This window comes from Hoplias malabaricus, chromosome 18 (assembly GCF_029633855.1).
Source record: "Hoplias malabaricus isolate fHopMal1 chromosome 18, fHopMal1.hap1, whole genome shotgun sequence".
Taxonomy (NCBI): Eukaryota; Metazoa; Chordata; class Actinopteri; order Characiformes; family Erythrinidae; genus Hoplias; species Hoplias malabaricus.
Genome location: NC_089817.1, coordinates 13420206 through 13435312, shown reverse-complemented (window position 1 = coordinate 13435312; position 15107 = coordinate 13420206). Strand labels below are relative to the sequence as shown.

Genomic DNA, 15107 nt, shown 5'->3' with positions numbered 1-15107 from the left:
TTGCTAAAAGCAGAGAAAAATACGCTATTAATGGAGACGTACTATGAAAAATCACTTGTTAATTTGGGGATCTGGAGCACCTACCAACCCACACAATTTGAAACAATACCACTCAGTCATTTTTTTTTGTGGGCTGTCTATGTCTGAAAACATGGGATAAGATGAGTTCTGCTTTTGTGCAGACACTATCTAATCTAACATTTCCTCAGAAATCAAGTGTAATAATGGAGAATCTGGTTCTTACATTGAGTGCAAAGATTGTAGAATGTTCCCACCTCCTCATTTGTGTATCTCCAATCACAGCACTGGATCTGTGTTTATGTGAGAGTGCAAAGACAAGTTTAAGCCATGGAATATAATCATAGCAAGCAAAGAGAAATATGTGTTATCATTAAATATGGAGAAAACAAGATCAGAGAAGAAAGAGAACTGAGGAAAAATAGTTACAAAGTAGAGCTTCTGCTCCTCACTCCTCACGCCTGGACACTTTATGGATCATTCTCAGAGGCGCTGAAACCAGTCGTTCTGAACAGGGCTGTTTAGACACAGGGTCAGCGGTGCTCTGGTGTTTGATCTTTGTAGAATTTTGACCAAAACATGTCACAGATGATTCATTAGGACTCCAAAACCATGTTAACTTGTGGAAAATGTTCTGTTTAAAGAAGCAATGGTGCATCAATTCTGAACATGCTTATTTAGAATCACATAAAAGGGAGTGCTGTTCTACTGAAAATTCAGCATAGTTTTGATTTAGTCATATGTAAAAAAAAAACTGTACTAGGCTGTACTGGAGATAAGCCTGGCCATGCTTGTATTAGGTATAATAACACTTCTGCTCATTTGTTAATTCTATATAGTTCCACAACTGCACTGGGACAGGACTATTGCCCAGCAGTACAGAAATGTTTTCTTTCACACTGGCTTATCAGTCTACAATAGCACAAGCCAGATACTTTTTTATCATGTACATGTATCTTTTTAAGTGTGCATTAAGAGTGGATAGAAGAGGCATAGTGGAGCTCCACTGAAAACCTTTAGCAATCCCCTTATTACAGCTTTCACAAGCAGAGAGAATAGAATGGATTTTATAGAGTTGAACCTTTTTTTTAACACTCACTCCGAAGTGAAACAGGCACAAACAGTGGAATCACTGTCCTGCCATAAAGACTTTTGAGTGGAATCTCCTCCACTGTCTGAACACAGCCTAACTTTTTAAACCTGCCTGAAGCCCAAGGCAGATGCTGACGCTGTAGAGCTCCCCTTTAAAACTCCCTCTTGTGTGATATTCTTAATGGTCAGTAGAACACTCTTGTAAAGAGTAGTGTAGCATATAGATTTAAATATCCCAGTGCTGTTGAACATATAAAACTCATGATGTCTCTTATTTAATTAAATAACTTGGTACTTAAACTGTAATGATTTTTCTACATATAATAATAGTATGGAGTTTATTGTTTTATACCTGATGAAAGTCAGTAGAAGCAAGTTTATAACACTCCACTATCAATGAGAGGTTAAATGAAAATGTAATGCACTGGATCTCCCTCATGTTTCATATCAAAATGTTCAAAACAATCCCAGCTTTCTTTGTAACTAGGCCCTGTTTGACCTAGTGCTCTGTGAAAAAAGTCCCTTGGATTTAAATCTGAAAAGCTGTAGAAATTCTTTATTTCTCATGGGAAAAAGAACCATTGTACATGAGAGCCCATTGGTCAATTTCACCCAAAATGTAGACCGAAGCTTTTTTATGATTTACACAGGGTAAGAGACAGATGACGTGTATCTCCTGCATCTCAGGTACTCTTCACAGCCTCATAATTCCAGATGTGAGTCACGTACATTCTTGTGGTAAGATGGAATGGAAAGCTCAGACTCTGCAGAATTAGGAAGCCTATTTCTTAGCCCAAAGATATTTATAAAAGATGGATAAATATTGCATTTGATAGGTGGGTCCCCAGAGAGTTACGAAGCTGCAAAGCTCTTTATTACAAAGGTACCCAACCTTGTTGGGTCAGGGCTTCCTTTTTTCAGACTTCTGAACATGGAGGACATGCTGGGGATTTTAGCATTATATGGCCATTCGAATTCTACACCACTTGAGAGATATAAAGTTATTTACACTTCTAAGCAAAGACAAGATTATAAGGAATAAATCTGAAGTAGGTCTACACTAGCAATTCTTGTTGTGTGTATTATCTGCACCGTGATAATGTAAAGTGTCCTTAGCAGCATAAAAGTCTTATGAGTGAGTGCATTATTTCCATTGTAACATCTTTGGTATAATATTTGTACAAACAATGAGAGCTCTGTTAGCACTTATAGCTGAGTGTTAAAAGTCCTTTGGGCAGATGAGTTTAGCAGTCTGACTGATAGTGGGAAGAAACTCTTCACAGGTCTGGCCTTGATGCTTTGAAGCCTTTGTCCAGGCAGGAGGAGAATAAACAGTGAGTAGGATCCTTCCTGATGATGCAGGCCCTCCGTTTACACTGTTCAGTGTAGATGTCCTTGATAGAAAGAAAACTTGACCCAGTGATGTGCTGAACAGGCTTCACTACCCACTGCTGTGCTTTCCTGTCTGAGACAGATCAGATATTCCACCAGACAGTGATGCTGCAGGTCAGGATGCTCTTTGTGATGCTTCTGTAGAAGCCATTGAGGATGAATGTGTGCATTGTCAGTTCTCTTTAGTCTTGTTAGGAAGCAAAGGCAGTGCCATGCCACCTTCACTAAGAAGGAGGTATACAGGGACCAGGAGAGGAGATCCTTGATGTGTACTTTCAACTTGGAACTTGGCTCTACCTCTACTGCCAAACCACTGATGTGCAGAGGAGTGTGTGGCAGCTGTGGCCTCCTGAAATTGAGAATCATCTGCTTTGTCTTAGTGACCTTCTACCAGAACTCCAGCTGCTTCACATATTCTCTATAGGATATCTTGTTGCAATTGGAGATGAGCCCCACAATTGTGGTGTCATCAGCAGATTTGAAGACATGAATGCTGTTATGTGTGAGTGAATAGGGGTCTCAGTACACAGCCCTAGGGGCAGACACTGTTCAGCTTCATGGGGTGGGACTGCTTGAAGCCTGTTGATCAAGAAGTCAGACAAACAGGGTTCTGCATTCAAACAGAGCTTAAAATCACCCACCTGTTTCTATACTCATTGTCCATTGTGATATCTCCTTTAACTATATGTACAAGGTCCATCTGACCAAGGACCAGTGATAAAAAAAAAAAAGGAATTTGAAAACTATCAACAAAAACTGTTGAGCAGCTGATGAGCTACTGTCTGACTTTTTCATGTACATTGTGAACCAAAAAGGTAGACGTGTCACAGTGTTTTCAGCAAAACTGCTGTGTCTGATCCACTCATACAACACACACTAACACACCACCACGAAGCCAGTGTCACTGCAGCACAGAGAACTATCCACCACCTGAATAATTCCTGCTCTGTGGTGGTCCTCCAGGGTTCTAATCCTTGAAGAGCAGGGTGAAAATCATCATTTTAATTTTATGGCTGTTCAGTATGTGTCCTTATTGGCCAGGTGGATGGTGGTGGTTATGGAGTTCGGTACTTTGAATGCAAAGCCTAACACCCCAAACCTTAAGAACATTATGAAGTCAGCATTTGCAGTGTTCCACTTTCCACAGGGTTGAGCAAAAAGGAACTGCTTCAGCCTACATCTCTGAAACAGCACACACTCATACTGAGTGAATAGGGAAGGGGCTGTAATTTAGATTCTGTATGATATGTATTTTTTAAGCTTCTACAGAAATGGTTTACAACAGAGCAGGCACTACCTCCTGTGATGGCTGTTTTCAAAGTTCTGAGACTCTGCATTTTATATTTCTAAAAGTTTGTACACTTAATGGTCACTGGATTAGGAACATCTACCTTGTATCTACTCATTGTCCATTTTATCAGCTTCACTTACTATACTGGTGCACTTTGTAGTTCTGAAATTACATACTGTAGTCCACCTGTTTCTCTGTATACTTTCATATACCCATTTCACCCTGCCTTTCAATTGTTAGGACCATTACAGAGCAGCATTCGGCTGGTGGTCAGTGCTGCAGTAACTCTGACGTGGTAGTGATGTGTTAGTGTGTGTCCTGCTGGTATGAGTAGATCAGACACAGCAATGAATCTAGAGTTTTTAAATGTGTCCACTCAATGTCCACTCTAACAGACACACCTACCTTGTAATGAGGTAAAGTCAGAAACAATACCACAAGTGATGGCTAGTGAGATTTTAAACCCAAGCATGTATGACCCATGTCTTTACCAGTGGGTGTGTAATCTAGAACTAATCAGCCAACACCAGTACCTAATCTCACTAACACCATTATGGGTGACATTTAGTCCTCACAGCAATCTTCAAGCACCTAGTATAGCCTTCACAGTAGAGTAGAAGCTGTTGCAGCAGCACAATAGAACCAGAATCTCCATTAATACCCTTGATTTCTGAGGAAATGGTAGATTAGATAGTGTCTGCAGACATGCGACATATAGCATTTGAAGCTGTCTACCTTTGACACACCATTTGTGTTCAGCTGAGGGTTTTTTTTTTTGTTTGTTTTTTTTTTTTTTTTTTGTACACAGGTGTTCTGTGGAGAACAGTACTGGGTCTTCTTTTTCCAGCTCCTTGATGCCATTCTTTAGAAGCTGTTAGCTCAAGTTGAAACAAGGCCTTTGATGCAAAGGAATGAAATGACTAGAATGAGAACTAAACTGAATGAGAACTAAATAGAGGGGATGGAATAAATGCTTTATCTACAGCATCTATGATGTTTACTGCTTAGACGTGGAGGACTCGCCTACGTATTACAGGTGCATCTCCCACATATACCCACACACAACACAGATACACACACACACACAAACACACACAAATCCACGCAGTGGAAACTTTGTGATGTAGAGAGAGTAGGAAAGTTTGAAAAATGAGAACTCAATTGGTCCCATCAGACATTTGCTTGCCTGTTTGGATTAGATTGATAGAGCTCTGTTGTTCTTTCCTGCTGTATGATTTTTTTATTATTATTTTTCTAGGACCAGGAAATTATAAATGACTTGTTGTGCTGGAGCTGATATGGATATTATTATCGTAGCTGTATCAGTAGGAAATGGGTCATCATGCTGTTGCAGTGCTGACAGTTTTGAAACCGTGAAAATGAGCTCCCAAATAAGAATGAACATCTTGAAAATGATCTGTGTGCATTTTTCCCCCCTTTTTTCCCATTATGAGAAATGATGGTCATTATACTCCAGAGAACAGTCCAATGCTATGAGGATTTATAACCCTCTAGCTGACACCTGACACTGGGCTTGAAGACGTGTCCACCAAGGTTTAGACCAGTGGTGTTATTGGACTAGTTTAAGTGTGGCTATAGCCCCACAAATAATCTGTCAAGTAAAACATGGAATTTGGACACTAAAAGATGTGTTCCATATTGAACTGACACTGGACGTGCCTACCCATGGATTCCAACAGCTTCAGAAATAAAACTATGTATTTACTATTATTATTATTCATTCATTCATTCATTCATTATCCGGAGCCTACCTGGAATCATTGGGCGCAAGGCAGGAACACACCCTGTAGCGGGTACCAGTCCTTCACAGGCAACACACACACACACACACACACACACACATATTCACTCACACACTCACCTATGGACACTTCAGAGTCACCAATCCACCTACCAATGTGTGTTTTGGGACTGTGGGAGGAAACCGGATCACCTGGAGGGCAAAAGTTTGACCCTCTTGCATGCAAATCTAGGTTTTAATTTCTGTGTTGTTGGGAGTTGTTAGTGTTACAGACCTGGCTAAAATGAAACCAAAGGTTTTCAAACATGCAAGCAGTAGAGAGGGGGAGGTTGTCAGGGAAATGAGGAGAATGAAGACAACTTCTGACTCATTGCCCTCAGAAAACAGGTGTGTTTGCAGTGGTCCAAACAGTAGATACACTGTATAAATGAAAGCTAGCTAGCTAACACTTAAACACTCTGTCATCTATATGAAGGATGAGCTACATTTTACAGGTATTTCATTTAGTGCAGCAGTCACTTTCTTTTATTATAACAAAATTTTCTGATGCAGTGGAACACACCAGATGAGGTGAGTTTTCCAAAGTAGGTTGTTAACAGGATTCCCAGCTCCCAAAACAGCATGACAGTGATATTACAGTGTAATACCAAGATTAATAGCTCATTTCAGTTTGTCTATTTATACCCCCCCCACAGACACACCCACCCATTGACACTGCTGCAAGCTTAGGATTAGCCTCTAACAACATCTCTGGTTTAGACAAAAATCAATCACCCACAAGATTAAAACCACTGAGTAACATTGATCATCTCTTTATATGGCTTTTGACAAGAGATGGGACATATAAGGCAGCAAGTATAGAATCAGTTCTTGAAATGAATGTGATATTTGAAGCAGGAAAAGTGGCAAGCATCAGCATCTGAGTAACTGCGACAAATTGGTCAAATTGTGATGGTTGTGATATTGCGGTCAGAACATCTCCAAAACAGCAGGAATTTTGGGCTCAGATGTCTTAGCCTTCATTCCCAACATGCATCAGTTAGCTTTGGACACCATGACCCTCTCAGCAATTCCAGCAGGTTCTAACCCCTGCGTGTTAGGAACACCCTACCATACGTGGCCCTTTGTCTTGGCCACACAGATCCCTTATGCTTGTCCACTGGTCCTGCTTCTAGCACATCAGCTATAAGAACTCTGTCCAGTTGATACCTTTAGATAATCCTCCCCTTAACAGCTGCTACTATAGCCACATAATCATATGTTATCACCTCACAAGTCAGTGGTTTTAATCTTGTGACTGATTGGTGTAAACTGTGTCATCATCACAGCAGAACCCAACAATGTGACAAAGAGAAGAGTGGATTAGAAAGAAATAGATGTTTGATTTGCCTCAGTGTTAAAGGGTTAATAAAATAGACCAGTATATCAGGAATTCTTTGTACCTGCAGTGCTATTGGTGTGTGTTTGTATGCCGTCCCAGAATCCTCCTTGGATTTCCTGTAAACAAAATTTACCATAAAATATTTACTTTTCCAACAAACGCTGATAACAGACTCTCCCCATTTCCTGCCCAGCCTGGGAGAACGCCAGCCAAATGATATCTGTCCAGGTTTGCTAGCTGCCTGCCTGGCTCCCGCTGAAAAGGAGAAGATAGAAGACAGGCAAGCTGTCATCACGCTGCTCACGCTCAAACTTATGTAAACAGAATGGGTTTGGGAAAGGAGGGCAGCCCCGCACAGCTATCACATCACGTCAATCACAGGGCAGAGTGGACGCTGACTCATTGTGAGACGCCAGACTCCGGAGTCCACAGCGGCTATGTTTAGACCAGCCTTGTAGAGTTAGGCTTTTGACGATGGCATGAGGCCTGGAGGAGTTTTGTAGGTCTCCCTCTATCACACAAAGCTACCAAGCAGAGTGAGTGAACTGAGTAAGAGCTAGCACATGCTTCCTCTGAGACATGTGAAGTGCAGCCAGCACTTCATTGTTAGCTGTGTCTAACACAACAGCACTGGGCAACCCAATACGCTTGGAGGAGAACACTAACTGCCCAGTTCTGTGAGCTTACACACATATTGGCTTGTGTTGTGCTGAATGATGGGTGGAGTGGAAAGGCTCCCAGTTCCTGAGGGCTCAGGCATCACCAGGGATCAGACTTGCAGTTTCCTCATGATAGGACCATCACTTGGGATGGATCCCAGTTTCCCCATTGCCCCTACATCTTAGCCCTACCCCTCCATTTTGCCTAGGGATAGAGTGTCTCAATTATTGTTGGGATAGAAGGGTAAGGCGAAATGTGAGGGCTGTATGGCCCTTAAAATTGGAAGCACACTCCAAAAGGAGGGTTATGAATGCCTTTTGAATCACCAGTAGCCAAATAAATTGTTGCTGATCAAGAAAAGCATGTATCTCCAAAACAGTAACTTTACAGGAGAGGAGAAAACAAATATTATTTTCAGTGGAGGACAATGTTAGGGGGAAAAAAAAGTATTTTGGAGCATTTATATTGGTCCATTCTTCATGAAATGTTCACACTGGTTTCTTCATAACAATCATAAAATATCACTAGCAGTATGCTGAATGCTAGTTAGGTGGTACATTTCCAGTTCCACCTTAAAATTGTGAATCAACGACAGCCTTGTGCCTGAATCTACTGCAAAATTTAAAGTGGAACTGGAACGTTTGAAAAAAAAAAATCTGGAAAAGAATCCGGATTCAGCATCAAATCAAATATCTGAAGGAATTTGATGCCCTAAATCTAACTAAAGTCCAGCAGCAGGTTTGCAGCATTGTACTGCTCTTATATCACTGCTTGAAGATGTGTCCCTTTTCATGAGGTAAATATTTTAAATGCTGTGCCCTGTAACTCAGTTCCAAAGCCCAAAGTGACACTGGATAATGAGGGGTAGGAGTAAAAGTAAGAGATGGTATTAGTCCTAAGGCCTTTTCAATTTGAGCCATACCAAAATGACATGTGTGAAATGAGCCTCGGACTATGGTCTGGACAAAAGGACAAATTTTTGGTCCGACCACAGGATGTGGTCTTGTTCTGGATCAGTCTGAACCAAGTGTGCAGTGTGAAAAGGCTTAGATGATTTGGACATTCAGACCAATTATGTGAAGTTGAGGTAGTACCAAAGAGACATGGACATAAGCAGGTGATTTACTGAGTGCCTTGATTTCACAAGCAACTAGAAAACCTGTGAAATCCTTCAGTTTAACTCTAAATACAGTACCATAACCAAAACTGTGTCAGCATTGAACAATGACATTTTTTTATTATTATTATTTAATAACATATAACACCATCTCCAGTCTCACACATGGACTGTCCTGGTTTTAAGATGTGTTACTGCCTAAAAACACTGCATCATTATCAGAATGACACTCTGTAGTCTAGAAAGTAAAATGCAGACAGGTGTGTTTTGGGACACTTCATTAATCTGCCAGTGTAGCAACCATTTAATATAGAACTGAAAATGCAAATGAGTAGCTGCTAAATAAGTAGGATAAGCATTGCAAATGTAAGCAATGTAAGTGTTTGTGTCTTACATAAGATATATGTTGATCTGAGCTGCAAATATGTATTAGTAGTAAATAGGAGAAAGAAATTAATGGTCCTCTACAGACCAATTAATGTGAAGTGTGGGACAATGGAACCCACATACGTAATGATGACAGAATATAGGAAAGCCCTTTAGTCCACTCACTATGTTTGTGAAAGCAAAGTGTATCAGGCCAAATGTAGTGTAACAAAACATGAACCTTTGTTTGGTCCTTGGTCCAGACTTTCACGTTTGAAAACACTCTTACACAGCTGCACCATTCGGGAGCCTCTGGTTTTGTGTTGTTATTGATACCCCCTGAAGGTTGGTCTGGCCCAGAGGTCATCAAATCCAGACCTTGATTTTACATTGGCCTGCAAGGTCTGGATTTGATGACCTCTGATCTAGCCTATGTCTACAGCAAATATTTAAAGACGAGTTTCAGGCTATGAACCTGCTGATGAGTTTCAGAGTACTATTGCAACAATGGGAAAAGCCTGTGCAATGTTCTAAGATGTTCTCCAGCTTACAACTAGCCAACTATGCCTTCCTCTAAAGTTCTACAGATTCCACACAGCTAATTGGGGGATGTCTGGGGTCTTGGGCGGTTGCTTGAATTCTCTGTGGCTATAGATTGCAGTAGCTGCAGGAAAGCTGATGCTGGGTTTCATCACTGCGGCTGAGTACACACTGAGCCGCGTCCCCGCAGAGAACGCCTTTTAAGAACGCATCCCCCCGGACCCCCTCGCTGTGCTTCACTGCACATGTGGACTCAAACTGTCTCCCTTTTTTGGCTCTGCTGCTCCCTGTGGTCCCATAACTGAATGTAGTTAACACCAGATCCTGCAAACTTAAATGAGAAAACAAAAATGTATGATTGATTAAAGTGGGACAGCGGTGGTCCATTAAGTTTTGGTTGGGTTTCCAACTGATTTTTTTAAGTGTGACGTAAAGGGTACTTATACCACAGTTAGTTCCACACTGTGAGGCATTCTAGAACCTCCTGTGTCTTCTGGTAATGCCAATCAGATTGTTACCTTGAGTTTTCTTATTCACCCATAGATTAGTAATGACAGCTAACCATTAAAAACAGCCATGGAAACAAAGAAGTTTCAAACTATCAATAACATTGTCCCAACTAAATAAACCTGTTCTTAAACCTACTGCCAAAGACAAATCTACTTGGGCTCCATGACCTTCTGGTTTTAGTCTGTTTTCAACATGACGTAATTCATATTTGACTACAAAACCATTTACATGACTTTCTAATAACTACCCAGCGTGGAAAATCAGCTCTGAACTCTATACCTAGTCCTAACCTAAAGCCTAATGTTAAGCCCTTCCCCATGTTGGAAGAGGCACAGCACTGTCTCTGTATTATGTCTTCAGGTAAATAACAATCAGTTTGTGTGGATTAAAAGAAATAGTGCCCACAGTGGATGAGAGCTCAATGGGTATGTAAAGTAATGATGAATCAACATAATTAAATATATAGGTTCTACTTCTACCACTGTGCTGATTTTTGTCAATAATTGGCTGATATTTAGATGGACAAGAAAAGCAAGGCGATCATAGCATTAGAAATGTGAGTACTTGATAAATATGAAGACAAGGAATAAAAAAGATAATGAAGATAACCATGGAAAAATATAAAAACCAGAGCTTCTGCTCCTTGCTTTTCACCCCTGCCCACTTGTGCTGAACTGAACTGTGGCTCGTTCTCATTTAAAAAAAACAGGTGCTAAAATGGGTCATTCTGAACAGGGCTTTTTAGACAGGGGAGGACTGTGCTGTGTTGTAGATCCTTGTGTTATTTTGACCAAATCATACCAAACATATTCCATTAAGACCCTGAGGAAATGTGTGCCCTTAGTGGCAAAAGTGGCATTATATGTTTCTTTTTTGTTTTTGTCTGTGTGTGTCAGTATCATGTAAAAACAATGAAGATCTTTAATGAAAGTGTGGTATAATTGCAGTCGTGTTATAAAGGCCCATCCCGATATCTCATGGTGCAGCACACACTCACATGCACTATGGAGTAAATCTGCCCTGATAAGGCCCTGGTCTGGTTTAGAAAGGTGAACCACATCATTGGGATTTCATTTGTTATAATCAGGAGGCAATTTGGGCAATAGACCTTAGAAGTCTAGAGTTATTACAGTCGCTTTGCTGTACTGTTTAAGTGTAATTTAAATGTAATTACATAATTGATTCTAGAGTTAATTACGTAATGATTTACACTAACACTTCACGTCCTGTCTTGACAAGTTCAAACCTGACTTTTTCCTCTTGCCGAACAAGTCGACAACAACCTTCCATCACCTTCTTATCAAATGTCGCAGTCAGTGTTTAGTGTTTCCACCTTCACCTATTTCAGGGGAGCTAAGTGGAGATCTGCAGTGACAATCTTCTGACCTCTAAAGCAGTTCTGGAGCTCTACAAGGTCTTGGATGTTTGTTAGGAGGCCTCTTTCCTTCTATAAACCAGATTCACTGTTGTGCTTGTACGAGTGTTTACTTCAGTGTTACTGCTGGGCTTGAACAGTCCACCATCTAAAAAATATGTGGCCTGCATCATCCTGTGTATAACCAACACAAAATATGCAGCAACAGATGAGCTAATGACTCTATGTTATGAACACTCAGTGTCCAATGAGTGGATGCAAGGTTTAAAAACTCCTCAAGTAAAATCCTGAAATGCATTTTTATTTATTTATTAATAATCTTTTGTGTATGTGTGTTTCAGTTCCAGCCAGGATTGTCAACATTTCCACGGATGTGACAGTGAATGAGGGCAGCAACGTCAGCCTCATGTGTCTGGCCATTGGACGACCTGAGCCTAACATCATCTGGAAGCACCGCTCAGCCAGAGGTGAGGCTTCTCTTCTAATTTTTTTTTCCTTTTTTTTTCTCTTTGCCTGAAGCATCACAAGCTTTTTTTTTTCTTCTGTTCTCCCTATGTTTGCTGTAATTGTTCTAAATGTCAGAAATCACAGCAAAACATACAAGCTGACTTTGCTAATAACTGTTGTTGAATGTGCACTCTGTGATGAATTATTGATGACTAGGCCTTGACTGTCTCCCATGGTTACTGAAGCATGACCCAGTTCTGTTGGAGAAATGAAGAGAACCTCTTCATGGCAGGCTGCAATACTTGGGGTTTGTTCCAATGTGCTATTTGCCTCTTTTTCCCAGTTAAAGATGTTTGCTTTGCAGTAGTCATGGGCTAAAATCATTAATACACATCAGAGGTTGGGTTGCAGTAGACTCTAGCAGTTTTCCTAGAGGTATTTTAAATATTATTGGAGCATGGCAACAGAAAACTACAGAATGCTGTATAATGTCAGCCTGAGTTTGTTTTTGCTGTCATGTGGTTCTTTGCAGTGTCAAACACCATGTAATAACATGCTAACTCTGTTAATACACAATAAATAGTGATGGTATGTTCAGCATTTGGAAAGTAAATCATTTATTTTAGCTGAAAACTAGCCTCAAAAATCTTGCACATTTTTGCTCTAGTCCTGTGCAGTGCCAACTAGCATTACAACAAGAAGAGAATACTGAATAAATTATCAACAATGAGGCTGGGTCCAATATTTGGAAGTTAATCAATTACTAGTTGCGCATGACTGCGAAAAATGACTATGTCCCTCAGTGCTGCCTGTTGTGTCATGAGGGAATCACTCGTATGCTTGTACTTCCACAGATTGAGCCCATGGACCCAGAAAATCTCTGAACCTCACAAGGGGGTGGGTGGCCTTGCCCTTAAGCAAGGAAGTGTCTCCCATTTTGTTGAACATGAAAGTACAATCTTGAGGGAAAATCATAATTTGCCCAGATGTGGTATGTGAACTGGGTCTGTTAGACACTGTAAAATAATGGGCTACCAACTGGGCAAACCTGGATAGCATACCACCTCTGGTGAGTGTATGATTGTCTCTCAAGTGTTGTGGTTCCACAGTGTATGATGTATCCACTTGCTTAAAAACAAGGCCACCCTGTTTCTCATGGTTGGAGTTTCCCTCACCAGAGATTTCCCTTTTGAATTTCAGAGTCACTCGGGATCCAGGAATTGTATCTGAGATAGCAGACGAAGACCAGTAGCTCTCCTGTGGCACATTGTTGCTCTGATGATACTTCATGCCTTTGCTTTCTTCCCATTGTGTCGATGGTTCAGTGAAATCTGATATGGCAGAACATTCATTTTAATGATTATAAATATATATTTTTGTTTGTGTGAATATTTTTGGATGTAAATGAGGTCCGATTACTTTGATCTTGCCAATGAAACATAGTGGCATGGTACAGTATGTTTCTTATTATCGGTGATGTTTCACCCTTAAAGCCCCATGAGTTCACTGGTGCCAAGTTCACTGCCAAGGTTTTATTGAAATCATTGTCACAAGCTGAAAGGTTCACTAGTCAAAGCTACACTATGTGACACTTGCTCATTAAAATGACACCCTTTTCCATTGTTTTTTGATGTGGGTCAGGAATAACTTTCATCATTCCTTGCATTTGGATCACTGCTTTGAATCCAGGCCTCATTATGAATGATGCAGTAGTGAATACTTGATTTCAAACTGTCTGATACTGTTTAATATTCTGAATGTGATTTCATACATATTGGAGTCAACATGCATGAAATATCGGTATTTTATGTATGTATTCATATATGTATATTTATTTACAAAATATAGTACATTGATCGATGTGCATGTGGTGTACATGCTGTTATAATCAGCATGATTTTCTTTTGTATAACATTCTCCCACAACAGTTTACAGCACTGTTTCTGTCAGATACAAAGCACAGTTATTGTATAATGGGAAAAAAGAGACCCTCCTTGGATCACCACCTTAACGTGGTGGAGGGGTTTGCGTGCCTGTGTGAGCCTAGGAGTTATGTTGTTGGGGGCAATAGCCCCTGGTAGGGTCTCCCAAGGCAAATTGGTCCTAGGTGATGGGCCAGACAAAGAGTGATCCATAAAGACCCAGATGAAGAGAATAACGACAGAGATACAGCTTCCCTTGCCCGTAGTAGGGTTACCGGGGCCACACCCTGGAGCCAGGCCTGGGGGAGGGGCTTCTGGTGAGTGCCTGGTGGACTGGACCTTCACTCATGGAGTCCAGCCAGGCTCAACCCGAAGGAGCAAAATGGGTTCACTGTCCCATGGGCCCGCCACCTGTGGGAGAGGTAGTAATCTGGGTCTGGTGCATTGTGGATCGGGTGGCAGCCGAGGGTGGGGGCCTTGGTGTTCTGATCCTCGGTTACTGAAACTGGCTCTTGGAACATGGAACATAACCTCTCTGGTGGGAAAAGAGCCTGAGCTGGTGTGCGAGGTTGAGAGGTATGGGCTAGATATAGTTGGGCTCACCTCGACACACAGATGGGCTCCATAACCAATCTCCTTGAGATGGGCTGGATGCTCTTTCACTCTGGAGTTTCACTCTTTCTCCCTGCCCAGGGTCAGAGGCATAAGGCAGGAGTGGGCTAACTCATAGCCCCCCGGCTTAGCGCCTGTACGTTGGGGTTTACCCCAGTGGACGAGAGGGTAATTTCTCTGCACCTTCGAATTAGGGAAAGGGCTCTGATGGCTGTTTGTGCTTATGCATAGAACAGCAGTTCCGAGTACCAGGCCTTCTTGGGGCCCTAGAGGGGGTGCTGGAGAGCACTCATTCTGGGGACTCCATTTTTCTGCTGGGGGACTTCAACGCTCACATGGGTAATGACAGTTGGACCTGGAGGGGCGTGATTTGGAGAAACAGCCCTGCTGATCTGAACCCAAGTTGTGTTCAGTTATTGGATTTCTGTGCCCATCACAGTTTGTCCATTACGAACACCATGTTCGAGCATAAGAGTATCCACAAGTACACCTGGCATCAGGATACCCTAGGCCACATTTTAATGATGGACTATAGTCTTATCATCAGATCTGCAGCCATATGTTCTGGACACTCTGGTGAAGAGAGGTGCTGGGCTGTCAACTGATTACCATCTAGTGGTGA

At 41.4% G+C, this 15107-nt stretch overlaps 1 protein-coding gene across 1 annotated transcript in view; it reads left to right on the top strand.

Annotated features, from left to right (window-relative positions):
- opcml (opioid binding protein/cell adhesion molecule-like) overlaps positions 1-15107 on the top strand; it is a 174954-nt gene that overhangs the window by 109215 nt on the left and 50632 nt on the right. Inside the window, exon 3 of the mRNA XM_066650817.1 lies at positions 11846-11971. Coding sequence (XP_066506914.1) covers positions 11846-11971 — 126 coding nt within the window. The remainder of the gene's footprint in view (positions 1-11845; positions 11972-15107) is intronic.